We start from the raw sequence: 26,468 nt of genomic DNA, 5'->3' as shown, positions 1-26,468 counted from the left end.
TCTTTCTTTCTTTCTTTCTTTCTTTCTTTCTTTCTTTCTTTCTTTCTCTTTCTTTTCTTCCTTCCTTCCCTCCTCCCTCTCTCCCTCCTTCCCTTCCTTCCTTCCTTCCTTCTTTTCTTTTTTCTCTATTTCTTTCTCTCTTTCCTTCCTCCCTCCCTTCCTCCCTCCTTCCTTCCTCCCTCCTTCCTTCCTCCCTACCTACTTCCCTTCTTTCTTTCCTTCCTTCCTTCCTTCCTTCCTTCCTTCCTTCCTTCCTTCCTTCCTTCCTTCCTTCCTTCCTCCCTTCCTCCTTCCTCTTTCTTTCTTTCTTTCTTTCTTTCTTTCTTTCTTTCTTTCTTTCTTTCTTTCTTTCTTTCTTTCTTTCTTTCTTTCTTTCTTTCTTTCTTTCTTTCTTTCTTTCTTTCCTTCCTTCCTTCCTTCCTCCCTCTCTCCCTCCTTACCTCCTTCCCTTCTTTCCTTCCTTCCTTCCATCCTTTCTTCTTTCTCTCTTTCTTTTTCTCTTTACTTTACTCCTTCCTTCCTTCCTCCCTTCCTCCCTCCTCCCTCCCTCCCTCCTCCCTTCCTTTCTTCCTTCCCTCTTTCCTTCCTTCCTTCTTTCCTTCCTCCTTTTCTTTCTTTCTTTCTCTCTCTTTCCTTCCTTCCTTCCTCTCTTCCTTCCTCTCTTCCTCCCTTCTTTCCTTCCTTCTTTCTCTCAGTGAAGGACTTTCCTGTCAATGCAGACTGGCCCATGCTCTACCGCTTAGAGAGGGTTCAGGAGGAACCTAATCCAGGACTGACAAGGTCCTTGCCCAGAGTCATCCAGATCAGCACCTGCTCCCAATCTTGACATCTTCCATAGAGAGTTGCCTGTGGTAGTGGGAGCCTGTGGGACTTGCCCAGTGCCAGGCAGGCAGCATGGGCCAAAGGCTAGACTTGGCCTAAGTCTTGCTAATTGGGGCTTGGCTCTCTAGCTACTAGGCAACACTGTCTCTGTGAAGCCAGATTGCAAAGAAGCTTTCTTTTCAGCAGCTAGAGGCAGAGGCTTCCAAGCTTCCTCCACCCTCCACACTTGCCACTTCTGCTCCTTGCCCATCAAGGCCTCTCCTGAGTGAGAGCAGAGTGTTAGACCAACAGCAGGGATGGCAAGGGACAGAATTCATGGGTCTCCACATCTGGGATGTGCTTGTTCTGCTCTCTTTCCTGAGAAGGGGTGGCTGTTGGCAGCTGTGTGTCCTGCACCATCCTCAGTGGGCATAAATCCTCCAGGAAAGAAGAGCTGCCTAATGAACAAAGCCATGTGTTTGTCATGTATGCCCGGGCTTTGTGCTCTCCCAGGAAGGATGTGACCCTGATTTCAAGAAGCAGAAATTATTCTCCATCTGAAAATTAAGTCTGCTAAAATAAAGACTCCTTTTATAAACTATATGGGATGGTGGTACAATGCCTTGAGCAATTCCTGCTTTTGTGACCCTGGGGTAGTCCGTTGGCCTCGGTTTCCTCCTTTGTAAAATGAGGGGGAGGGGATGGATTCACGGGCTGCTGAAGGCCCTGCCAACACTGAGATTCCCTTCCTATGTGTGTGTGTGTGTGTGCATATCAGGAGTTCGTGGTTTCCCTGGGCAGAAAGGTGCCAAAGGAAATGTTGGTGCCACTGGTCTTATAGGATCTCCAGTAAGTATCAAATATGATGCAGGGAAGAGGGGCAGAGGAAATGATCCCCATTGGGGGAATTTGGGGGAGAGGGGAGTGGGTTTCCCATGGAAAAGCCCATTTTAAAAGTGGAGCTTTTGAATGAGTTGAAGGCAACCAATCGATAAGCATGTATTCATCGATGATGCCGTAGCAGTCATTCTGAGGCAGTGTCTCTTAAAAAAAAAATTCTCTTTTGTTTTTCTTCATTTCCATTTTCTCCTATTGCCTTCAAAGTCATCCCTTGAGCTATTTGTTCACCTTAGGTTACAGGTTGATCAGGAAGACATTTTTAGAATTTTTGGACATATATATGCACATCATTTTGTTGTAGATTAATTGTATGTATTTGTGTCTGCAAAAATTCTTTAATAATTTTTTAAGCAAAAAAATTATTCATGGTTTTACTTTGAATTCCAAATCTGGACATCATTCATTGTGTCTTTTAAGCATTGTTATCAATGTTTCATGGTATATTCACCTTTTAGAGTTTTCACCCCTTGCCAAACCTTACCTCTTGCAAACTATGTATTTACTTAATTATTTTTTAATTTAAAAAAATCAGCCAAACCCCTCCCCCCCCGAAAGAATGAAAATCATCCTTTGTAATAAGGAATAAAAAAGAAACGGGAAGAAACATCAAGCCCAGTTTCGCCAAGCTAAATAACACAGCAACCAGATCTTAGAGTGTATGCAGTATTCCTCATCCCTAGCCCCCCACCTCATAAGGCTCTCTACACAGTAAATGTTCACATTGCCTCTGACAAGGTGAAGGCACAGCACAAAGGAAAATGGCATTTCTCTTTCTTTTTGGGTCTCAGGGCCTTCCAGGAGTTCCTGGTACCTCAGGCTTGCCAGGGTCAAAAGGAAGTGCAGGCGACACTGTTACTTTTCCAGAAATGAAGGGTGACAAAGGAGATGCTGGTTTCCCTGGGGCTCCAGGGCTTCCTGGTTTGCCTGGCATTCCAGGACAAGATGGATTGCCCGGGCTTCCTGGCAGCAAAGGAAAACCTGTGAGTTTCTTCATTATTGTTTTTCTCTCTGCAGATTTGCTAGTTAAGGATTTTTCTTAAGGCAGAGTGGACATTCAGGCTGGGGCTAACACAGACTATAACAATAATACTAAAATTAGCTCCCATCTTTATAGTGTTTACTGTGTGCCAGGCACTATGTTAAGCTCATCCTGATGACACTGGGAGGTAGGTGAGAGGTCGGTACACCCCCATTTTATAGATAAGGAAACAGACACAGGGAAAGGGTGACTTGTCCAGGGTCATACAACTGAGTGTCTGAGGCTGGATTTGAACTCGGGTCTTCTAGAATCCAGGTCAGATGCTCTCTCCACTCAACCGCCTCCCTACACTTGAGAACAGACCCCTGGTTCTTAAAAGGATGGACTCGGGGGCAGCTAGGTGGCACAGTGGATAGAGCACTGGCCCTGGATTCAGGAGGACCTGAGTTCAAATCCGGCCTCAGACACTTGACACTTACTAGCTGTGTGACCCTGGGCAAGTCACTTAACCCCAACTGCCTCACCAAAAAAAAAAAAAAAAGGATGGACTCATAAGTCGAAGTGGGAGAGTGGCAGAGAGTCCATGTGGAGTTACTGTGGGTCTATGGGAGGTTCTTTTTCTCACTCAGGCTACTGGGCCCACCTTACACCTTGGATGTCTGACAGAAACAAGCCTGGAATCTTCATCAGGGTGACATTGGGACCAAGGGTGTTCGGCTGTGGGACCTTGTCACAATCTCCCAGTGCCTCAGTTTCCTCACCTGTTAAATGAGGATGGCTTGACTGACTGGCCTCTGAGATCCCTCTGGCTCTAGATCTCAGATGCTGTGAACTATGAATATTGAACACACACAAGCAGATTTTAGTGTTATCCCCAAATCAAATTTATAACAAAGTTAATCTGACACCTATTTCATGAGATGCATAATTGTTTTTGTGCTGCAGGGTAATTAGGCATAAATGGCAAGCTGTTCACGTAAATGATTATAATTATGGCTCCTTTAATATAGTCAAAGAATGCATTTCTCAGGTCAGTTGGACCAAACGATAGGGGGAGTGGACGGAGCCCGAGGCTGCTTTGGGCAGCCCCAGACCGATAACTTCACCCTCATCGAGCAGTATTTGACCATGGCATGGGGGTTGTAGCTCCTGGCTAACAGGTATACCAGCCCGTTACCTGTTAGGAGCCCCTGCAGGTGGGTTGAGCCATACTTGGCTTTCAGTGTGATGGCTCCCTCCACCTGTGATGGGACTGCCTGAGGAGAGGGATGCCACTGAGTCACAAGCATAGCCGTGCATGGACTGTAGGGCCAGGTGGTATACTCGCATACCCAGAGGTGCCCTTCTCTTGAAGGGCAAGCCTGCAAGAGGGAAGCAAAGCAAGAGCTGACTTGTATCCCCCTCTGGGAAGGGGGCTGGGAATACCAGCTCGCCTTCCTTTGCCCCATCTCCTGCTTACCTTTACATGGAAGAAGTAAGTCAAAGGATGTGATTGGAGAGAATAGCCTGTATATTCTTCCCCACCCCCACACACATCCACCATTTCTCCAACTAGACATTAATTTATATTAACTAGCAAAGCAATGGGATAGTTCAGGGTTGTTAGTCATTCACAGCTTGGTATGAATTAATTTAATCAGCTTGCTTTACCATCAGTTAGCTGAGGAATGGGAGTTTAGAGTGGTGGGGGAGAACAGGTTGTGGTAATTTGGAAGCAATGGGACCTTGAGGCAGCATGGGAAGGTAATGGTAATCAGCTGATTCTAGACTCAAAGGACCTAGTTTCAAATCCAATCTCTGACACTTGCTGCTTATGTGACCTTGGACAAGGCCTCAGTTTCCCCTTATGTAAAACGAAGTGGTTGATGACCTCTAGATTTCAAGTCCTATGTGCAACCATGGACAAGTCCCTTCCCCTTCCTGTGCCTCAGTTTCCTTCTCTGTAAAATGATGAGCCTATGATTCTGCAGGACTTTGGGGAGGATGTTGACACGGTGGGATTGGCACAGCTATAGGGCATTAAGGTTACCTGGGATTTAGGGAATGTGGGGAGGACCATGATAAACTATAGGAGGAGTTGGGAGAGGTTGTGCTGATAGGCCTGGGATCCCACAGGGCAAAACGAATGTGTGCATTGGGTTAGTTTAAAATGTGTAGAGATAAGGACAGCATATAGACTGCTTAGCAGGAACAACGCTGGAGCCATGGTTGCCTTGGAGTTGGCTCTATCACTGTGACTCTAACCATTAAGGCCCTTTGTTTCTGTTCCTTTTCAGGGTGGCTTTGCTTTGAAGGGTGAAAAGGGTCTCCCTGGGAAGCCAGGTTTGCCAGGTCTCCCTGGGAACAGAGGGCCCATGGGTCCTCCTGGTTTGGGCCCACCAGGCCCTGTGGGTGAAAAAGGCATCCCAGGCATGGCAGGAAATCCAGGTCCACCAGGAGTCTCAGGTAAGTTCAGTCGGGTTTTACCTTGGGGCTGGCAAAGGCTTCAGTTTAGCTGGTATATCACTGATGTGACAACTCCGTCCAGTGGGTTGCATCATGGTCTGTCTGGGCCTTCTCATGGTGGGTGATTCATTCTTCCATCTTCCCATCAACCTTTCATGGAGGGTCTACTCAGTGTGCTAGAAGCTCTTCCATTGGTCTTTCAACATTCCATAGAGCATAGGGCAATCTCTGGGCTATTATTTATCCATTAATTCCTCCCACAAAATATGACCAATTTACTTCCTTTTCCAAACCTACATTTCTTTTTGTTTTGTTTTGTTTTGTTTTTTGTTTGTTTGTTTTTGCAAGGCAATGAGGATTAAGTGACTTGCCCAGGGTCACACAGCTAGTAAGTGTCAAGTGTCTGAAGCTGGATTTGAACTCAGGTCCTCCTGAATCCAGGGCTGGTGCTTTATACACTGCGCCACCTAGCTGCCCCTAAACCTACATTTCTTGAATGCCATCTTCTTGCGTACAATTCCTTGTTGGCAACATACCACAGGCCACTTACATCTGCCATAAATATTTCTTCTGTTCTTTGGGTCACCTACAATTTCAATTCTTTTGTGATTGTGCTGTTCTTTAATTCACAGCAACCACAAAGCATCAACGAATAATATTGGTGTTAAAGAGAGAATTTTCTATGTGAGAACACCTTGGGATCACTGAAAATACTGACATTTCCCAAAGGCAGTTCAGCCTACTCTTTTCCTTCTATTCAATCCTGGACTGAACTCACTCTCTAACCATAGTACTCATTAAAGTTTCTCTCTTCTCTCTTTCCTCTTTTCTCTCTCTGTCTCTTTCTTCCTCTCCTTCTCTCTCTCCTTTCTTTTCTATTATGTTCTCCTCTCCTCTTTCTTCTCCTCTCTTTTTATCTCTGTCTCTTTCTTTCTCTATACACACACAGACACACACACATACACACACACAGCATGCCTCTGAGTCCTGACGCTTTGATTGGTAAGCTCTCATCTTATCTTCCCCAGAATCAGGCTCCTATACCACTTCCCAGCCAAAAGATATGAACAGGCAGTTTTTCATAGGAAGAAATCTAAGCAATCAATAAACATATATGAAAAAAATGTGCTACTGAGAATTGGCCCTGCTGTTCTGGAAAGCAATTTGGAACTAGGCCCCCAAAGTCATTAAATTGGGCATACTCTTTGACTCAGTGATACCACTGCTAGGCGAATACAAAAAAGAGATTAAAGAAAGAGGAAAAGGATACAAAAATATTTATAACATCTCTTTTTGCAATCTAAAAGAACTGGAGATGAAGGAGTTATCCATGCATTGGGAAATGGCTATACAAATGATGATAGACAAATGTAATGGAATACTAATGAAGCAGAAGAAATGATGAAAGAGGGAGAGTTTCAGGAAAAAACTGGGAAGACTTACATGAACTGATGCAGAGGGAAGTGACAAGAAATAGAATGATTTTTATAATAATAACATTGTAAAGTCATGTCACCATACCCTCCTCTTTTCCCTTTTCTGTGTTATTGTCCTTTATTAGAAGTAGTTTTCTTATGGGCATAGACTATTTTTCTTACATGTATTTGTATCTTCAACACTTAGCACAGTGCCTGGAGCACACTAAGAATGTTATAAGAACTGTATCATTCGCTCATTCATCATTCATTTATGCTCTAACTCACTGGACTGCCCAGCTACCTATATGTCTGTCTGGGTTGTTGCCATTCTTCATTCATTTGGTTTTCCCTGTGTAGATTGTTAGGCCAGTCTCTTGAATGATTTTGATCTTCATCAAAGAAGCTTTGTAGTATGGTGTTTGTTGCAGTCAATGTGTCATCTACAGGTAGGAACATTTGGAGGACTTGGTCATTTATAGGTCAGGTACTCAACAGATATTTAGTAAGCACTTACTGTGTGCATGACATTGTGCTAAGTACTGGGAATACAAATACAAGCAGAAAAAAGACAGTTCCTGACCCTTAAGGAGCTTACATTGAGTCAGGAGTGGATCCCAGAGAGTTGGGACCAAGTGTGATTCTAGTTTGAGAAGGCCAAGGGCACAATGAGCTTCCAGGATGAGATCTGGGGAAATTGTGAAGCAAGTCCAGAGAATTGGGAATCCAACCCAGAGAAAAAGTAATTCATTTATTGAGACTTTGACCTGGAAATGTTCCTCAGCTATGGCAGGCATGGTTTTTTTTTTTTGGTTTTTGGTTTTTGGGTTTTTTTGCAGGGCAGTGAGGGTTATTTGACTTGCCCAGGGTCACACAGCTAGTCAATGTCAAGTGTCTGAATCCGGATTCAAACTCAGGTCCTCCTGAATCCAGGGCCGGTGCTCTATCCACTGCGCCATTTAGCTGCCCCTGGCAGGCATGTTTTTGAAGCCTATACTAGCCTGTTTTATGTGCATTATGTGATATCGATGATCATTGAGCAAAGTTTTCTCTATGGCCATATCTTTCAAGGAATCTTGTATAAGCTTTACCTGTATGGGTGGTACCTTGGCCTTCAAGACTGTATTTTGCTTTGCAACATCAACTGTTTCTTAGACTCAACAAACAATATACAAAACCCAATAAATCTTGTATACTCTATACCGTGTCTTCAGTTGTGTGAGTGTGAAGATGTTCTCTGCTGAATAAAATCATTTGCAACGCGCGGTTACTTGTTCCCTTCTTATTTACATCAAGGATACTCTTGGTGTGTATGTAGATGAAAGAATGAGAGGATCTTGGATCTGGAGCTGGACGTAATCTCAGAGCCCACCTCCTTATGGTACCTTTGAAGAAACCGAGCCCAGAGCAGGGCACGCTCAGGTCACACAGATAGTAAATTATCAAAGGCAGTAGTGCCAAGTGCCAAAAGAGTAATCCTCACAGAGATTTTATGGACATAAGAAAGTAGGCATATGGGTCAGTATTTATTGATTTCCCTTCACTTGCCTTTTTATTTTGGAAATAACACTCTCTGCTATTATTTTTCCCAGCCATTTGGTATCTTCTCCTCTTTCAGATATCTTGAGAATTGATCCCTCAGTGCTTTCAAAATTGTGTCACCTCCAGCGTGGGTTTATTCTGGGCATTCCTAGTCTGGTCCAGCTGCTTTTCCTTTTTTTAAAAAATTGTTTTCAGTGTCATTTCCATTTTCTCATATGGCATGTTGGGAAGCAAGGAGTTGGAGTCCAAATGTGGTGGTTCCACTGTCGTTGATGATGAAAATAGTTTGTTATAGAAATGCTAACAAATCTGTTCCATTTTGGTGTGTCTGTTGTCCTCCTTCCAGTTTCATCTATAAATGCCCTTGGGATGATGTGGCCTAGTTTGGTCTCAAGCCAAGCTTCCTGCAGCTTTATCTTCCTTTCCACCGCTCTTCACCCTTCTACGATGTGCTACTGCTTATGGTCTTTTTGAAAACATGTTTTATTGATGCTATTTTTCATCACTGTCATTAATCAGTAACCACCCCCAATATACCTCTCCCTTGTAACAAAGAAGTATGGTAAAGCAGAACAAACCAATACAGACACCTGTAGTCCACCACCTCCCAAGAGAAAGGGGGTATGTTTTGACATCAGTCCTCTGGCATGAAGGTTGGCTCTTTAAACTGATCTAATTTGAAATATGTTGTAGTATTGATTTCCTTTACATTGTTATGGTAATTGTGTATATTTTTCTTTTTTCATGGGGCAATGAGGGTTAAGTGACTTGCCCAGGGTCACACAGCTAGTAAGTGTCAAGTGTCTGAGGCCGAATCTGAACTCAGGTCCTCCTGAATCCAGGACTGGTGCTTTATCCACTGTTCCACCTAGCTACCCCCATGTATCTTTCTCCTTTTAAATATGTTTTTATTATTAGCAGAGTATTTTTTCACATGGTTTTTGATAGTTTGCATTTATTTGAAAATCATTCAGGGCAGCTAGGTAGCGAATGGATAAAGCACCAGCCCTGGATTCAGAAGGACCTGAGTTCAAATCGGGCCTCAGACATTTGACATTTACTAGCTTTGTGACCCTGGGCAAGTCACTTAACCCTCCTTGCCCCACAAAAAAGAAAGAAAGAAAGAAAGAAAGAAAGAAAGAAAGGAAGGAAGGAAGGAAGGAAGGAAGGAAGGAAGGAAGGAAGGAAGGAAGGAAGGAAGGAAGGAAGGAAGGAAGGAAGGAAGAAAGAAAATCATTCATAGCCTTTCGTCAATTATCTATTGGGGAATGGATCTTAACCTCATATATTTGTATCAGTATATTCTGTATTATATCGTGGATATCAGACTTTTATATGAAGATTTCCCCCCTTTTCTTTAGGCCAATTATTCTGATTTAATTTGTGCAAAAACTTGCAGCATTTTATATCATCAAAATTGTCCATTTTATTTTTTCTATCCCTTAATTTTGTACGTTCTGAAAAACCATAGATCTGAAAGGTCCCACCTTCCATTCTCCACTGATTTTTAATGTGGCCATTTATATTTAAGTCACCTTTCCATTTAGAGTTAATTGTGGTATGTGGTATAATGTTGGTCAGAACTTAATTTTTGCCAAATTGCTTTCTAGTTTTCCCAGCTGTTTTGGTTGAATAGGGAGTGCTTACCCCAAAAGTTATGTTTTGGGGTTTAATGAACCCTAGGCTGTTATGTTCAGTTGCTTTTGAGTCTTGCTTATGTAATCTGTTTTATTGATCAGCTTTTCTCTTAACTAGTACCAAAGAGTTTTAATGATTACTACTTTATAGAGTTTGAAATCTGCTAATGCCAGCCCTGCTTAATTCCAACTTTTTTCATTTTTTCCACTGAAATTATTGACTACCACCAAATGAGCTTTGTTATTATATGGTCAAGTTTTATAAATGAACCCCTTTAGGTGTAGAACCATAATTTTTATTTTATTGGTGCAAACCATTTATAACCCATGGATTCTACTTTTTAAAGCCTTCCTTTGTTACTGTAGAAAGTATTTTGTAGTTGTAATCATAGAAGTCTGGAGTATGTTTCATTAAGTTAACTTCCAAATATTTTATGTATTTCATAGTTACACTCTTTTCTTTTTCTGCTTTTTATTAGTAATATACAGAAAATCTTATTATTTTGTGGGTTTGTTTTGAATTCTGCTATTTTACTGAAGCTTTTAATTGTTTGGATTAATTTTTCATTGTTGAATCTCCAGGATTTTCTAAGTAAACCATCATGTTGTTTTGAATGCTTTTGCCTCCCCATTCCCTATGCTATTCCCTTAATTTCTTTTGTATATATCTAATTGTTATAGTTAGCATTTCCATCATGCTGTCAAATTAAAGTAGAGACACTGGACATCCTTGCTTTATCCTTGATCGTAATGGGAAATTTCTTATTTTACTTTATTACAAATAGCGCTAGCTCTTGTTTTATATACATACCACTTCTCATATTAACAGAAGGTCCTTCCACACCTAATATTTTATGCTTTTCATGTAAATGAAGACTCTGTATGATTTTTCAGTTGTTAATATGATTTATTTATAATTTATAATTTCCCTAATGTTGAACCTGGGCAGCTGGCTGGCACAGTGGATAGAGCACTGGCCCTGAAGTTGGGAGGACCTGAGTTCAAATCTGGTCGCAGACACATACTAGCTGTATGATCCTGTGCAGGTCACTTAACCCCAATTGCCTTAAATATCCGGGGCCATCTTCAGTTGTGCTGATAATATATCTTGCCACTGGAGCCAGATGGCTCTGGGGGAGAGAGTGAGGCTGGTGACCTTGCACAGTCCTCCTTCCCTTAAATCCAATTCATGGCAATTCATGGCATCTGTCATGGTCTTCTTTGAGAATGAAGGACAAACAACAACAACAACAACAACAACAACAATGTTGAACCTTCAAACCTGTTATAAGTCAGTCATGGTTATAGTGAATACTTTTAAAATTCATGACTATAGCCCTTTTGCTAGTATTTTAGTCATGATCTTCCATTGCCTTCATGACTCTACCATTCCCTCAAGGTCTTGTCCTAGATCGCTTCTGCTTTCAGAGCCAACCTCCTAGAAAGGGAAATCAAGTCTATTTCCTCCACCCCTAAATCCCTTGAAATCTTGATTGAAACTCTCTTCTTCAAGGTTATTTTTGATCTTGTACCTGCTAAACCCAACAACCTTTCCTTTGTTCTCATTCTTCTTGTCTTCTCTCATCCTTTCCTGTTGTCGTCTTTTCCTCCCTCCTCCTTGGCAGTTAGGACACTGCTATCTTTGGGGTCTCTTCCTGCTTTCCTGACTGCTCCTTTTAATTCTCCTTTTCTGGATAATCATTACTTCCTTGGCTACGAAACAAGGGTAGCCCTTCAAGTTCTGTCCTGTGCCCTCTTCTCTCTGTCTGTTTCCCTCCTTCCATCTCTGTCTCTGTCTCTCTCTGTCCTCTTCTCTCTGTAGCTGTCTCTGTCTCTGTCTCTCTGTCTCTTGGTGGTGTCATTAGCTCTGATAGTTTCATCATCTCTCTGCAGTTGACTTCCAGACCTATATATCCAGCTTTCTTTCTTCTTCTAGTCTCATCTTATTAGCTGCCTACTGGACACTTGTACCTAGATGACCTCCAGGTATTTACAACACAACATTTCCCAAAGAAAATTCATTATATTTGCCCCCAAATCTATCATCCTTCCTCCAATCTTTCCGATTTCTGCTGAAGAATTCAGCTCAACCATCCACATAGGAAAAACCAAAGGAAGAATGCCTATTATCTAGATTATGATTTGCAACCACTGAAGAGTGGTCTTCCTAAAGCACAAGTCTGACAGTGTTACCCCTTCCCCTCAGTAAACTCCATTGGCTCCTCCCAACCTCCAGAATCCAATAGTAAATCCTCTCTTTGGCATTCAGATCCCTTTCGAATTTGGCCTTCCCTTACTTTTTCAGTCTTCTTTTACTTCACGGCACACCACGTTACTCTGCAATCCATTGACACTGACCTCTTTGCTGTTTCTCAAGCAAGATGCCCTGACTGACCATTTTTTCTGACTGACCATTTTCTTTGGCTTTTGCCCATGCCTGGAATTTTTCCCCTCCTCATCTCCATCTCCTGGCTTCTTTCAGTTTCCCACTAAAATCCCACCTTTGCTAAGAGGCCTTTTTCAATCCCTCTTAATGCCACTGCCTTCCCTCTGGGGATTATTTCTAGTTTCTCCTTTCTATAGCTTGTTGGTAAATAGTTGTTTGCATGCTGTCTCCCCACCCCCCCCCCGACTTATTGTGACACGCTCCTTGCGGGCAGGGACTATTTTGACTTCTCTTTGAAACTCCAACACTTAAAACATGGCTTAGCACATAGTAGGCACTTAATAAAGGCTTGTTGGCTGACTGAGCAGGCTACAATCCAGTTCAAAAACAGAAGTAAGAGGAAGAAGCAATATAGAGGATGTAACACAAAACGTGTGTGGTTTTTTAAAAAGAGACTGATCTGGTTATGTGTCAAAAGTGAGGGTCAGGGGGCAGCTAGGTAGCACAATGGATAAAGTACAGGCCCTGGATTCAGGAGGACCTGAGTTCAAATCTGGCCTCAGACACTTGACACTTACTAGTTATGTGACCCTGGGCAAGTCACTTAACCCTCATTGCCCCGAAAAAAAAAAAGTGAGGGTCAACTGATGGGTCACTGGTATCCTTACAGTGTCAGGAGGACTAGAGGAAGGCCTTATCTTGCTGATCTTGATGAACATGATGGTAGGACATGGACAAGAGTCTCATAGGTTGGGTGGTGGTAGAGGAAATACCTAGATTCATTGGGTCACATCCAGTTGAGTTTTTGAGGAATTTTTCAAAATCTCTCTTGATCATTTAATTTTTCTTAAGGAGAAAACCAATAGACCATCGGTCACATAAGTGCTCTCTCATTTTCAGGTGCCAAAGGTGATCCAGGTCCAACTCTATCCCAACCAGGGCCTGCTGGCTTGCCTGGCCTCCCTGGCAGAGATGGTGATGTGGGTCTTCCAGGTAGGAAGGGAAATTTGTGTCACTCCAGAATCTATACCTTTTGGAATCCCACAACAGAATGTGAGCTAGATGCTCCTCCATAGTATATAAGCTTCCTGGGGGCAAGGGACTATTTCATTTTTGTCTCTGAATGCTTAATAAATAAATGTCTGTTGATTGATTGATTGTGTCTCATGGCTACCCTCTTAAAATGCCATTATTTCTCTCCAGGTGACCCAGGGCTTCCAGGTGTGCCAGGCTTTCCAGGAATCCCTGGTAGCAAAGGGGAACCAGGTAGCCCTGGCACTGGTCTTCCTGGACCACCAGGTCTCAAAGGTATGTGGTAAACCTCTCCTCCCCCATTTCTTTTCTTCTCTTTTCTTTATTTTATTTTTTTTTGCGGGGCAATGAGGGTTAAGTGACTCGCCCAGGGTCACACAGCTAGTGTCAATTGTCTGAGGCCGCATTTGAACTCAGGTCCTCCTGAATCCAAGGCTGATGCTTTATCCACTGCACCACCTAGCTGCCCCCTCCCCCATTTCTTTTAGACAAGCTGCTGGTCTAAGCATGCTTTCCCCTCCTCTACTTGTGAAGCCAGTTCCTTGAGGCCTGTCAATGACAAAACCTGGATCCACAGGCCTATAATAAGGGGGGAACAAGCACACTTCTTGCACGTAGAAACTAAAATAATATTTTCTTTTGGCTGTGCTTCTCTGAATTTCTCAGGACTGTTGTTTTGAGGAATTGCCTGCAAATTCTGCTATGTTCTCACAGCATTTGTTCTCTTGAAGTGGTTGAGCTGAAAACAATTCCCAAATGTATCCCTAAAGGGGTTGGGAGAGAAGAGATTTGATTTGTGTGTGTATGATTTGGGGGATTGATTTTCGAGCTTTATTTACCAGAATGTTATGTGGGGAGTTAAGCTCTTTACACAAGCAGGCCTCAAATGGGAGGGGAAATGGTTCCAAATCCTGTTGGCATAATTCACTTCTTAGATGTTGCTGTATTTTCAAATTATAGCCCCCATTTCTTTGTAATTCTTTTTATTGATATCTTTTTGCTTCCATATCACCTTCATTTCTCAATGTATGCCTTCCCCATCCCCTACCCAGAGAGCCACGCCTTGTAACAAAGAATGGGAAGAATGGGGGCAAAACTAACCAACCCAGCAACCAAGCAAGCTTAATGCACATTCCTGATCCTCCACCTCTGCAAAGAAGGGAGGATCTCATGGGTCTTCTTTGGGTCCAACTTCCACCATTTTAATGATACAGAATCCAGAGGATTTTGTTAGATTGGTTTGGGTTTTTTGGTTCTTTTTGTTTTCATTCTTTCTATGGTTTTCCTGGTTTGGCTTAGTTGAATCTGCAACATTTCTTCTAAGTCTTCCCGTGCTTCTCAGTATTCATTTCTCACAGGGTAGTAATCTTCCATTATATTCATGTACCACAATTGCTTTAGCCATTCCTCAATCCATCGATGGGCATCTGGGTTGTTTCCAGTCCTTTCCAACTACCACGAAAAGGGCTACTATAAATAATTTGGATGGGCATTGAACCTATGATATCATTTATATAGGGAATCCCTGGGTGAGGAGACACCTTCTACCAATGCAGGCTAGTGCTTTCTTTACAATTTATAGCCTTAGACAATTGCCTGAGGCAGTGGCAGGTTGAATGACTTATCCAGGGTAACCCAGCCAGGGCATGTAACCAGGTCTTCCTAACTCCAAGACTGGTTTTCTACCCACTCTGTCACATTGCCACTCATGGCGCTGGCTGTATACAGTACCTTTCTTTGTCTGTCTTTGACCTTCTCGGGATATACGTCTAGCAGTGGGATCTCTGGGTCAGAGGGTCTAGACAGTTGAGTCATTTTCTTAACTGAATTCCAAATTTGTAGTCCTCATTTTGTTACATGAGCACAGTCACTATGATGATAAGGTTGGGTTCAGGGGGCAGCTAGGTGGTGCTGTAGTGGATAAATCACCAGCCCTGGATTCAGGAGGACCTGAGTTGAAATCCGGCCTTAGACACTTGACACTAGGTGTGTGACCTTGGGCAAGTTGCTTAACCCCCGTTGCCCTGCAAAATAATAATAATAATGTTGGGTTCTAAAATAAAGGTGATTTAGGGCAGCGCACCATCCTGCAATAATCCTTACCTAATAGAATATCATGTTTGTCTTGTAAGCATAGTGTTCTTGTCGGGACTAGTATGTGGGCAGTGGGTAGACATATGAACACGGGTCTCTTTGATACCAACTGGAAAGTTCTTTCCTTTGGGAATCTGTTATTCCCTATTTTTCAGGTTACCAAGGAATGCCGGGGCCTCCAGGAACCCCTGGGGCACCTGGAAGACATGGTCTACAAGGACCTCCTGGGGACCCTGGCTTCCCAGGTCCAAAGGTTTGCCTTTGTCTTCTTTCACTGCCTTTGGCTTCCTCCTCTTGACCCTTTGTTACATATGTTGGGATTGTCCTTTCTTTCAACCCTTGAATCTCTAAAAATTGTCCCAGTGGTCATGTTGGGAGCACGGACCTTCGGTGCCTGTTGTTAGAATCCTCAGTTATCTGATTGGATGAACGAACAAAGATGTCTGGGCCGTGTCAACGAACCCTTGCCAGATGGCTTTCTAATGAGTAGGGAGGGTGATACTGAATGTGTTTCTGAGACCTTCCCATGCTGGGGCCCACCCTCCCCACGCCGTCATGGACACACTACATACCACTGTGAGTGGCTTTGCAACAGTTTAGCCCAACTTCTTGGAGGCTGTTATCTCTATCCCCTAATTATAGCTTAAATAATCTCAAAGGCCTTCTCAGCTTCCTAAGTTAAACCACAATGGTGTTTAAGTGACCAGGCTGTTCAAATGTTTTTCCCCATGTTGAATCTAAACTTCCTCTCCTTCATCATTACTCCGTGCTCTGGGAGGGTCGAACAGCTGGCCTGGAGCCCTAAACCTCAGGGCAAAGCCCTTTGTCAGGGCCCCCGCCCCTCACTTAGCTCTTGCTTCTTCTGACACCAAGCCCTCTCCTGGAGCATGTTGGCTAGCCTGGTGCTCATTCTCTCCCCCAGCATACCAATTATCTCTCCCTTGTCTTTCTCACCAAAAATACCAATAATTGCTGAGAGGCGGCAGCCTGGCATAGGGGACAGAGAGTCCTACCTCTGTTGCGTACTGGCTAGGTGACCCTGTCAGAAATCAAGGCCTAATCTCTCAGCATCTCTACAGGTGACAGAAAAGTTGGAGACGTATGTCGGTAGAGGGAATTTCCTTGCTGGGGGCTCTCCATGCCAATAAAGTCAAAGGACAGAGCTTCCTGTTACCCTTGCTCATCCACTACCACTGGCACAGTTACCTTTCTTTGGCATAACTATGGCATGGAAGGAGTGCCAGGGAACCAATGTTTGACTTTGTTCTTTTCTTCTTTCTCTCCCATGTGCTGATTCTCAAGGGAGAGCCAGGGCTTGGCCTGCCTGGGCCACCTGGGCCCAAGGGCCTCCCCGGTCTCAAAGGAACACCTGGTCCAAAAGGCAGCGCTGGTTTCCCAGGGCCCCCAGGCACCTCAGGGCTCCCTGGCTTGGATGGGTTGGCTGGGCCAAAAGGTATGGAGCCTGCTACTTCTGGTTAATTTGCTGAGCTTTTTTGTCTTAGGGAGATTTATGTGGGGAACATTCCACCTTTCCTGCCACATCCACATTTATAGGATTAACCAACCATCTCATTTTACATATGAGGAAACTGAGACCCAGGGAAGTGTAAGGGTTAATTTTATTATGGGGAGTTTTATATATATATATATATATGTATATATATATATATATATATATATATAAAATAATCTCAAAGGCCTTCTCAGCTTCCTAAGTTAAACCACAATGGTGTTTAAGTGACCAGGCTGTTCAAATGTTTTTCCCCATGTTGAATCTAAACTTCCTCTCCTTCATCATATATATATATATATATGTGTGTGTGTGTGTGTGTGTGTGTGTGTGTGTATATGTATATGTATATATGTATGTGTATATGTATACATGTATATATATTATATAAAAATTTTATTTTATTTATTATTCCATCATTTTCTCACAAAAGTAAAGGGACTTGTCCAAGGTTACACAGTGAGTGAGAGAGCCAGGAATAAAAACCTGGCCTTCTCATTCTAAAGCCAGCGCTTTTCCCATTGTACCATAGTGGCCCTTCTTTGGTTCCCATCGGTATGCATGGGAGTAATGCCAATTTAGCCAGTTTGCCATGCCTTTATCGACTCCAAGTTATTACTCTCCTCCCATCCCCAAGCTAAGGGGAGACCTCAGCTCCTTACAGCAAGTAAGGCTGACCCATGCCAAAGAGGATCCCGAGTCTGACATGGTCAATGTAGCTGCTAGGGAAGGCCCCAACCAGAGACCACCTCCCGTTCTCGGTTAAAGCCACTTGTTAACCTTCCCTTGTTTAAACAGCTTGAGACTCCATGACCTGCTATGAGCTCCTTCAGCTGCAGAATTATGATCGCAATGTTACCAATCCAGACATTCCAAGCGACAAGCCACATAGCGAATGACCTTGTCCTTATGTGAATTTCATCCTCTCTTCAACTCCTTTGGATGATCTCTTTGTAGCAGGACCTTGAGAAGGGGGCTTGAGGCCTATTTGAAAATTCTGGGTACCTGACCAAGCTCCTTGTCAAGTCTTAGGCAGGAAATCCAGAGTCCCCTCAAAGGAACCCTTGAATACTAAGAGACAGTATAGCATAGAGGAAGGGGTGCAAGGTTTGGAGCCAGGAGAGGCTCCTGGGTTTTCCCCTTTGCTTCCTCATAGGAGCACAAAGGCAGAAGATTGGAAGGGGCTTCAGTGGTAATAAGTTCCAACCAATCCCATATCCCCACTGCCACATGCTCAATAAGTAGCCACCTTCCTGAGGCAGCTCATCCCACTTTGGGAGAAATCTCATTGCCAGGTAGGCCTTCCTGACATCAAACTCACATTTATCTTCTTAAAAATCCTATCTGTTGCTCCAGGTTCTGCCTTTGGAGCCCCAAAAGAACAGGTCTAGCATCTTCATTCATATGATGAGCATTTCACACGCTTGAACACATCTATCCCATCTCCCTGAGTCTTCTCTCTCTTTTAGGCTAAAAGTCCCATTTCTCTAACCATCAATAGTCAGTCAGCATTTATTATGTTCCTACTGTGTGCCAGGCACCGTGTTAAGTGCTAAGGATGCAAAGAAAAGTAGAAGTCAGCCAAGAGCCTACAATCTAATTAGAGAAGATAACACATAAAAAGAAGCTTGAAAAGTGGAGGAAGAGAGGGGACTGATAGGAAATGATGAGGGCTCTGCCCTGGGCCCCCTCTCAAATAGAGGATCCTTGTATGGTGCAAACTCAAGACCCTTCACCATCCTGTATGCCACCACTTGGCCAATCCCTACCATGTCTCTGTCCTTCCTAAACCATGGTTACGAGAACTAAACAGAAAACTAGTTGGGATGTGGCCAAGCCAGAGTCCAGTGGTACTCCATATCTCAGGGAGCTGTACCCTCCCTGCCCCCTCCCCTCCCCCCATGCAGCCAGAGATGGCTTGTACTTCCTCAGCTACCCCATCACCTTGCTAATTCATACTGAGCTCACAGCAGGAGGGCCCCCTATCTTCTGTAAACTGTTCTCTACCCATACTCCCCCTAAGTAGGCCCTTAACACACATCAATTGATTGATTGACTGATCATTTGATCAATCTCACATTTGGAAAGTCAGTTTTTTGGGAAGCCAAATGTGAGACTTGACATATCTCCCACAAAAACGTGAGCTTATTCTATTTGGCTCCATGTTGAAGATTTCTTTGGACCTTTGTGCTTTTCTGTCAGGTGGGTTTGTACTCTCTCTCAGCATGGTGTCGGATAATCATGTCATGTCTCCTAGCCTAAGTCATCTCTAAAGATGTGAAACACTTAGACCTCCCAGGGCCAAGCTCAAACCCCTGGGGCGCTCTGCTGGAGAACTCCTGCCAAGCTGATATCAAATGACTAATAACTCTTGTTTGAGTCTGCTCATTCAACCGGTTTAGAATGTGTCCAACTATACTATCACCTAGCCCACATTTCTCCATCGTTCCCACGGAAATGCCTTGAGGGACTTTATCAAATGCTTTGCTGAAACCCAGGTAAACGACATGGACAGCATTCCCTTCCCCTACAAGTTTATTAACTGTGTCAAGAAAGGAAATGAGGCGAGTCCAGCATGCCCTGCTCCTGCTGAAGCCTTGCTGGTTCTTTCTCATCCTCACTTCCCTTTCTAGACATTCACCGACAATCTCTTTAATAATTCATTCTAGAATATTCCCAGAAACTGAAGTCAAGATCACTGGCCTCTAGTTTGCAGACTCTTTTTTGGCCATTTTTAAAAAAAAATATGTGTCCTTGCCCAGTCATGTAGTATCTCTCCTGTTCTCCAGTACAATTTACACCTTCATGCCTTCCCCCACCCCCCATTACCCATATCATTTTTGTTGCTCTTCACTTTCCTTGCCAGCTTAAACTCATCTTGAGCTTTACTAGGCCTGACACCATTTATATGATGCAGTATCATGGTTTTGTATTCAGCCTCTGTCCCTTACCCTCCCTTCCATCTTTAGCTCTTTTAGATCTTAAGTTGGCGGGTCAATTTCCTATGTATCCCATTGGTCTCTTCAGACAACTGTTTTTCTTCCTCATTGGAATCATTTCCCTGTATGCCCTTGGAATTTCATTCTCGAGCATCTCCCGTCCCTCCTGGGTCGCCTTCCCCTATAGAATTAGTCCATTGAATCCTACCTGTCCTTCCTGTGAACCCTTTGCAATGTGCTTTTCCCAAGTCTGGGGGCATGTGTTAGACTAATCCCATCCTTCTCCTCTCTCACTAACTCAAGGATGTCTTGGTCACTTCCCTCTGGGTTTCCCATCATTTCCACCCACCCCAGAAACCAGTTCTTATCTCTTTTTTTTTTTTGTGAGGCAATTGGGGTCAGGTGACTTGCCTAGGGTCACACAGCTAGTAATTAAGTGTCTGAGGTCACATTTGAATTCAGGTCCTCCTGAATCCAGGGCCTGTGCTCTATCCACTATAGCGCCTCCTAGCTACCCCCCAGTTCTCATCTCTTAATGAGAATCAGATCCAGAATAGAATTTCCCCTCGTTACTATTATATTACCATTAAGGCAGTTCAAGAAGTTCTTAGCTGCTCTGTTTTTGGCACAGAAAGCTCCAGTCGATGTCTGGATAATGGAAGTCCCCCATTGCTACTCTATCATGCTGCTTTCTGTGCCAGACTCGTAATCTGTTTCCCAAACTCCTCGTCTATTTCTTCTTTCTGGCCAGATGGTGTGTATGATGAGAAAATTGTTCCTGGTTTTCCCTCCATTGATCTTTCCTCAAGTGTTCTCAGCTAGGCGTCCTCTGCCTGATTCCTGTTTTTCCTCACCTGAGGGATTATTCTTCTTTATGTGCTGTTACCCCTCTTCCCCCTTTTTACCCATCCTGCTTTTGCTTTTAGTCTACCCATCCAGAGCCATCTGTTAGGCCGGAACTTCCTCTGACCATGTCTCAATGATACCTCTGGGATCAGGTCTGTCTCTTTGCCTTAGTGGCTTTAGTTCCCCTTCCTTGTTGCCCAAACTAGAAGCATCTGGAGGTCATGCTTTTTGCCACCAGCTCATTCCTTGGGTTTGGTTTCTTGTGAACTTCCAGGGGGCTCAGCTGCTCCTCTTCTTCCTTCACTGTAACTGCTTTAAAATGAGGTCGAGCTGGGTGGGGGTACGTAGGTAGTTTTCTCCTTTTTGCCTTAATCAGCCTTAGTTTCCTCATCAGGAAAATGGGAATCACGATGCTTACGTTGGCTTCCCTCCGAGGCTCCCTGCAAGTAAAGTGTTCCATAAACCTTCCGGTGCCAGAGAAATGGCAATTATTCTTCCTCTCAGTGTTGTTTTTGTTATGCGCTTTATTTTGAACAATTATCAACAAACACTGTGCAAACATTCCACTCTACAGAGAAGAACACTAAAGGGGATCGTATGTGAAACAGAATTATTTTTCATCTAACGTGGTAGAAACAAAACCACCCACTTTCAACATCACGTTTGATGTGCTGGAAATGTGCCTGTCTGTGGCTCCCTGTCATGAGATAATTGAAAAGATCAACATTCAGCCCTGTCCAGCATTCCCCTGATTTCTCCTAAGGCCCCTCTGCAGAATGCCTTTTGCCTGGAGTGAGTTCCAGGCTTTAAGGAAAAAAAAAACAAGCACGGGAGGTTAGTTGCCTTGATTTATTCCTTATATCCATCCTAGAAGGTAAAATAAAAATAAATAAATAAATCTGGAGGAGAATCAGAAGGCTGACTTGGAGCCGGAGGCATATACCAGATAATATCCTGGTGGCCATGTCTGGTTCCTTTCTCGTATACCTTGGCTACTTCCCTCTGCTCTTGAAAGTAGCCGGTGGCTTAGTGGATAGAGCACTGAGCCCGGAGTCAGGAAGACTGGAGCTTAGATCTAGCCTCAGACACTTACTAGCTGTAGGACCTTGGGCAAGTCACTTCACCACTCTCTGTCTCAGTTTCCTCAACACAAAACTAGGGATTGTAAGAACACCTACCTCTGAAGGTTGTTGTAAGGATCAAATGAGATAATATCTGAAATCATTGAGCACAGTCCCTGGCACATAGTAGGTTCTATATAAATGCTTATTCTCTTACTCTCCTTTCCCTTGATGGTCAGTGAATGGCAAACTTTCTAAGGATATGTGTATACTTCCTGCCTCTCCTTGATCACGTGGGTCTTATGATAATATTTGGTATATTGATGGCTCCTACAAGTCAACTAGTCTTTTTAAAAAAACTATTATTTACAACTAAACCTGATATATATATATAAAAGAACTGAGTTTGTTTATTTATTTCTACAAAGGTGACCCTGGAACAGTTGGACAGCCTGGACTTATGGGTCCTTCTGGGCAACCAGGAATTGGCCGTCAGGGACAACCAGGACCACCAGGGATTCCTGGACCTCTAGGTCAACCAGGTAGGACTGGGCTAAAAGTAGGTTGTAAATCCTAAAGGCTATGAGATATCAGGAACTCATCAACTTGACTCAGTTTAATGCGACATTCATTAAGGACCTACCTACTATGCGCCAGGCACATGGTTGTTGTCCTTCATGCTGGAAAAGGACTAAAATGATGTCATTATGTTGGGGTTAAGGTATAGTGTGTTTGAGTGTGGCTAAACAGACCAACGTGAGTTCAGAATGTTCTACCACAGGTTGGGCATGAATAGTCTGCATGAACATTTGGAGTGGAGATGGCTCTAAATTTGTACATCTCACATTCTTTTGAGCTACTACAATTATGCTTTGCTCACAAAGCATAGAACCTTCTTTGATGTGGGTCCCCCTTGCTGGGTGGTACCATGCCAGCGCCTCCCATGTTTCACAGTTGATTCTGGAGTTCTTTAGAGAGACCCTGAGGATGTGTTTGTATTACTTCTTCTGACCTCCATGTGAGCGCTTGCCTTGTGTGTCATCCCCAAAATCGTTGTTTGTTATTATTGTTGCTTGTTCTTCGTTCTCAAAGAGAACTAGGGAATTGGTATGATGTCATGACTTACAGTGAATTGGATTTAAATGAGTCAGGGCTGGGCAAAGTTACCAACCTCACTCTCTCTTCCAGAGACATCTAGGTCCAGTGGCAAAATATATATCAGGACTACTGGAGATGGCCCCCAGATGTTTAAGGCGATTGAGGTTAAGTGACTTGCCTGGGGTCACACAGCTAGTCTATGTCTGAGGTGAGATTTCAACTCAGGTCCTCCTGAATTCAGGGGCGGTACTTTATCCACTGCGCCACCTAGCTGCCCCTGGGCTTTTTAAACAGTGAAAATGAGGAGAGATATAGAGGCAGAAGAGGCAGCTGGTCGCTCAGTGGTTAGAGCCTGGAATCAGGAAGGCCTGACTTCAAATCCAGTCTCATAAAGTCCCTAGCTGGGTGACCCTGGACAAGTCACCTAAGCTCTGATTGCCTGACAAAATGGATTTACAGGATCTTCTGGAAAAGGAAATGGCAAACCACTCTCATATCTTTGCCCCCCAAAGCCCCCAAATGGGGTCGCAAAGGTTTAGACATGGCTGAAATGAATGAATCACAAAATAGAAGCATAGCTTAAAGAAAGGACTGGGTCTAGTGGAGTTTGCTGCTGCTGCTGCTGCTGCTGCTGCTGCTGTTGTTGTTGTTTCGTTTTCTTTTGCTTTTTTAGTATGGGAGAGGTTTGGACATATTTATAGGTATATGGGAATTGTTGAAGGGGCAGAGTCCTGGTGGAGATGAGAAAGGATAGAATGAAGGCTGTATTGGTGGGGATGGGGATAGTTATCTCTGGCAAGGATAAAAGTCCCTTTTTGTTAGCGATAGTTGGAGGAGGAGAGCATGGCAGGGTTGATGTTGCAGGGATTTTGGTAGTACAGTGAGGGGAAAAGGGGACCTCATGACCATTGGCCTTGATATTTTTTTGGAAAATTGAAATGTGGTCCTGTCAGAGGGAGGGGACAGAGTATGGGTGAGCGATTCAAGGAGAAAAGAGAAGGTCTAAAACAGTTGTGGGGAGTGGACTGGGTGGCCAGTTGAGGAAGAGTCAAAAGATTGCCTTGTGGCATTGAGGGCCCAGTTGAGATTAGACAACAGTGTAATTTTTTTTGGGGGGGGGTCAGGGCAATGAGGATTAAGCGACTTGCCCAGGGTCACACAGCTAGTAAGTGTCAAGTGTCTGAGACTAAATTTGAACTCAGATCCTCCTGAATCCAGGGCCACTGCTTTATCCACTGTGCCACCTAGCTGCCCCAACAATGTAATTTCCTAGTACATTTAATCAGCTTGGTTGCATGACCCTTTTAGTAGGCTTCAGCATACTTGCAATCAGTAAAGAACCAAGTAGGGGGGCAGCTAGGTGGCACGGTAAATAAAGCATCAGCCCTGGATTCAGGAGGACCTGAGTTCAAATATGACCTCAGACACTTGACACTACCTGTGTGACCCTGGGCAAGTCACTTAACCCTCACTGCCCCACAAAATAAAGGGGAGGGGAGGAAAAAACACACAAAAAAGAACCAAGTAGAAAGGCATAATGAGTGGAGAGAATCATGCATTTGGAGTCAGGAAGACCCTGGAAAGTCATTTAATCCCTCATAGCCTCAGTTTCTTCAACTATAAAATAGGCATGATAGCAGTTGTGACAATTAAATGAGATAATATCCATAAAGTGCTTTAGGGACCTCAAGGCACTATATAAATACTATCTATTATTATTGTTAAAGAAAAACCCTTTTCCCTTCAAGAAAATACACTTGAGAAAGAATATATATATATATATATATATATATATATATATATATATATATATATATATATATATATATATATATATATATATATTTGGATTTTTAAAAATGTTTTTTCCATCCATCCTCAGTTCTCTCTTCCCCCTCCTTTTTGTTCCAAACGTCTTTTTCCAGCAATATAACACTGATTGTTGGGTGTGGCCATCTATAGAGAATTATTGAAAAATCAAACAGTTTCTTTTCCAGGCCCCCCTCCCCCTCCCCCCATGACCATCGTTTCAGACCTGAGCTGGTATTTTCCAGACATCCAGCTCCCTCCTTGTCTCTCCTCCTCCGCCCCCCTTCCTTTTTTATAACCTAAAGGTGATCTAGCTTTCTTTTCTCCTATTTTTCCATAGCCCTGGTATAGGAAATTTATCGAGATATAAACAAATGGGTTTTCTTCCTTAGATAGCAATTCCTCTGTTCCCCCTAGTGTCATTGTTTGTGTGAGCCGGTACTTCCTGAGTTTCTGGCTGCATGGTGATGTGAATCCTAATGATCTTAATCTAGGCAGGCCCACTAAGGGCCAACCTGAGGCCAGCATATGCTGCTTTTGTGCTTTTTTCTTTGCAAAGCCCCGTAATAATGCATTAAATTAAAATGAACACAGAACATTTAATCCTTCCTTAGAAGTCACATGAATTGATCAGCTAGCTTAGGCTAGATCAAGTTCAGATTGAAAACAGAGAGCATGCTTTCTGACCTTCAGTGGCAGTTTGACTATTTATTAAACCAAGAGAAAGTGTGGGCAGTCTTGCTCATCTGGATGGTTGTTTACCACTTGGGGAGTCAGATTTGTGACACGTTGTACCCTGGGGACTTCTCTGACCTTTCTCCCCAGGAGTCCAAAGGTCATGATTGATTTAAGATAATATGAAGGCATGCATCTTGAGCTGAGTTCCTTGAGAATACCCCTCACAATGAGTTCTATCCATAGCTCAGGGTACTGGAAGAACTGGTGGGTGGGATCGCAGGGCGGCTCTCTCTAGCAGGGGTCTTGGGCAAGATTGTGGAGGAGAGGAGAGCTGCCACCCAATTGGAAAAGGCGAACGTTGATTTTCAAAAAAAGAAAGAAAAAAGAAAGAAAGGGAAAATGGCATCTGTAAACTCTAGACTGATAAGCATGACTTGGATTCTGGGTAGAATTCTCGAATCTGCTGTTTCCCTTTTTGGCAAGTTTACTAGCCCCTAGTAGATCAGGGGAAAAATCTTGATACACATGCCCTAGACCAATAGCTTATCGTTTCTTAGACCTAGAGCTGGAAGCGACCTCTGAGGCCATCTAATCCACCCCCCCCCCCATTTTACAGAGGAGGCCCAGAGAGGGGAAGGGGCTGGTCCAAGGTCACACAGGCCGTAAGTAGCAGAGGGAAGGATTTAAACCTCAATTTTCTGATTCCAGACCCATTGTTTTTAAGCAAAACAATTGATAAAAGGGGCAGCTAGGTGGCGCAGTGGATAGAGCACCGGCCCTGGAGTCAGGAGGACCTGAGTTCAAATGTGGCCTCAGACACTTAACACTTACTAGCTGTGTGACCCTGGGCAATTCACTTAACCCCCATTGCCTCACCAAAAAAAAAAAAAAAAAGATAGTCTTTCATGCTTTTCCTAGAGAAACAGAGGGGAAGAGGTGGGCTAGATGCCAGCACAGTTAGGTTAATTTGGAACTGTTTAAACCTAAAGATTCATCATTAATGATTTGATGTCCATTCAGCTAGAGTCTCTAGTGGAGTGCCCCAGGGATCTGTATTCTGCTTAGTGCTGTTTAATGCTTTTATCAGTAGTTTAGATAAAGACAGAGAGAGCATGCTTACTAACTTTATTTTTTCGGGGCAATGGGGGTTAAGTGACTTGCCCAGGGTCACACAGTTAGTAAGTGTTAAGTGTCTGAGGCCACATTTGAACTCAGGTCTTCTTAATCCAGGGCCGGTACTTTATCCACTGTGCCACCTAGCTGCCCCAACTTTGTTTTTTCTCAACTCCTAATCCT

At 43.5% G+C, this 26,468-nt stretch overlaps 1 protein-coding gene across 1 annotated transcript in view; it reads left to right on the top strand.

The window, feature by feature from the left end:
• The window catches only part of COL4A5 (collagen type IV alpha 5 chain), a 208,953-nt gene that overhangs the window by 86,916 nt on the left and 95,569 nt on the right, over positions 1-26,468 (top strand). The window contains exons 23-30 of the mRNA XM_043974872.1: positions 1,580-1,650; positions 2,490-2,681; positions 4,957-5,125; positions 13,006-13,098; positions 13,309-13,413; positions 15,387-15,484; positions 16,534-16,684; positions 22,016-22,129. Coding sequence (XP_043830807.1) covers positions 1,580-1,650; positions 2,490-2,681; positions 4,957-5,125; positions 13,006-13,098; positions 13,309-13,413; positions 15,387-15,484; positions 16,534-16,684; positions 22,016-22,129 — 993 coding nt within the window. The remainder of the gene's footprint in view (positions 1-1,579; positions 1,651-2,489; positions 2,682-4,956; positions 5,126-13,005; positions 13,099-13,308; positions 13,414-15,386; positions 15,485-16,533; positions 16,685-22,015; positions 22,130-26,468) is intronic.

Source organism: Dromiciops gliroides, chromosome X, assembly GCF_019393635.1.
Source record: "Dromiciops gliroides isolate mDroGli1 chromosome X, mDroGli1.pri, whole genome shotgun sequence".
In the NCBI taxonomy this organism is placed as follows: Eukaryota; Metazoa; Chordata; class Mammalia; order Microbiotheria; family Microbiotheriidae; genus Dromiciops; species Dromiciops gliroides.
This window is presented reverse-complemented; position numbering and strand designations above follow the sequence as displayed.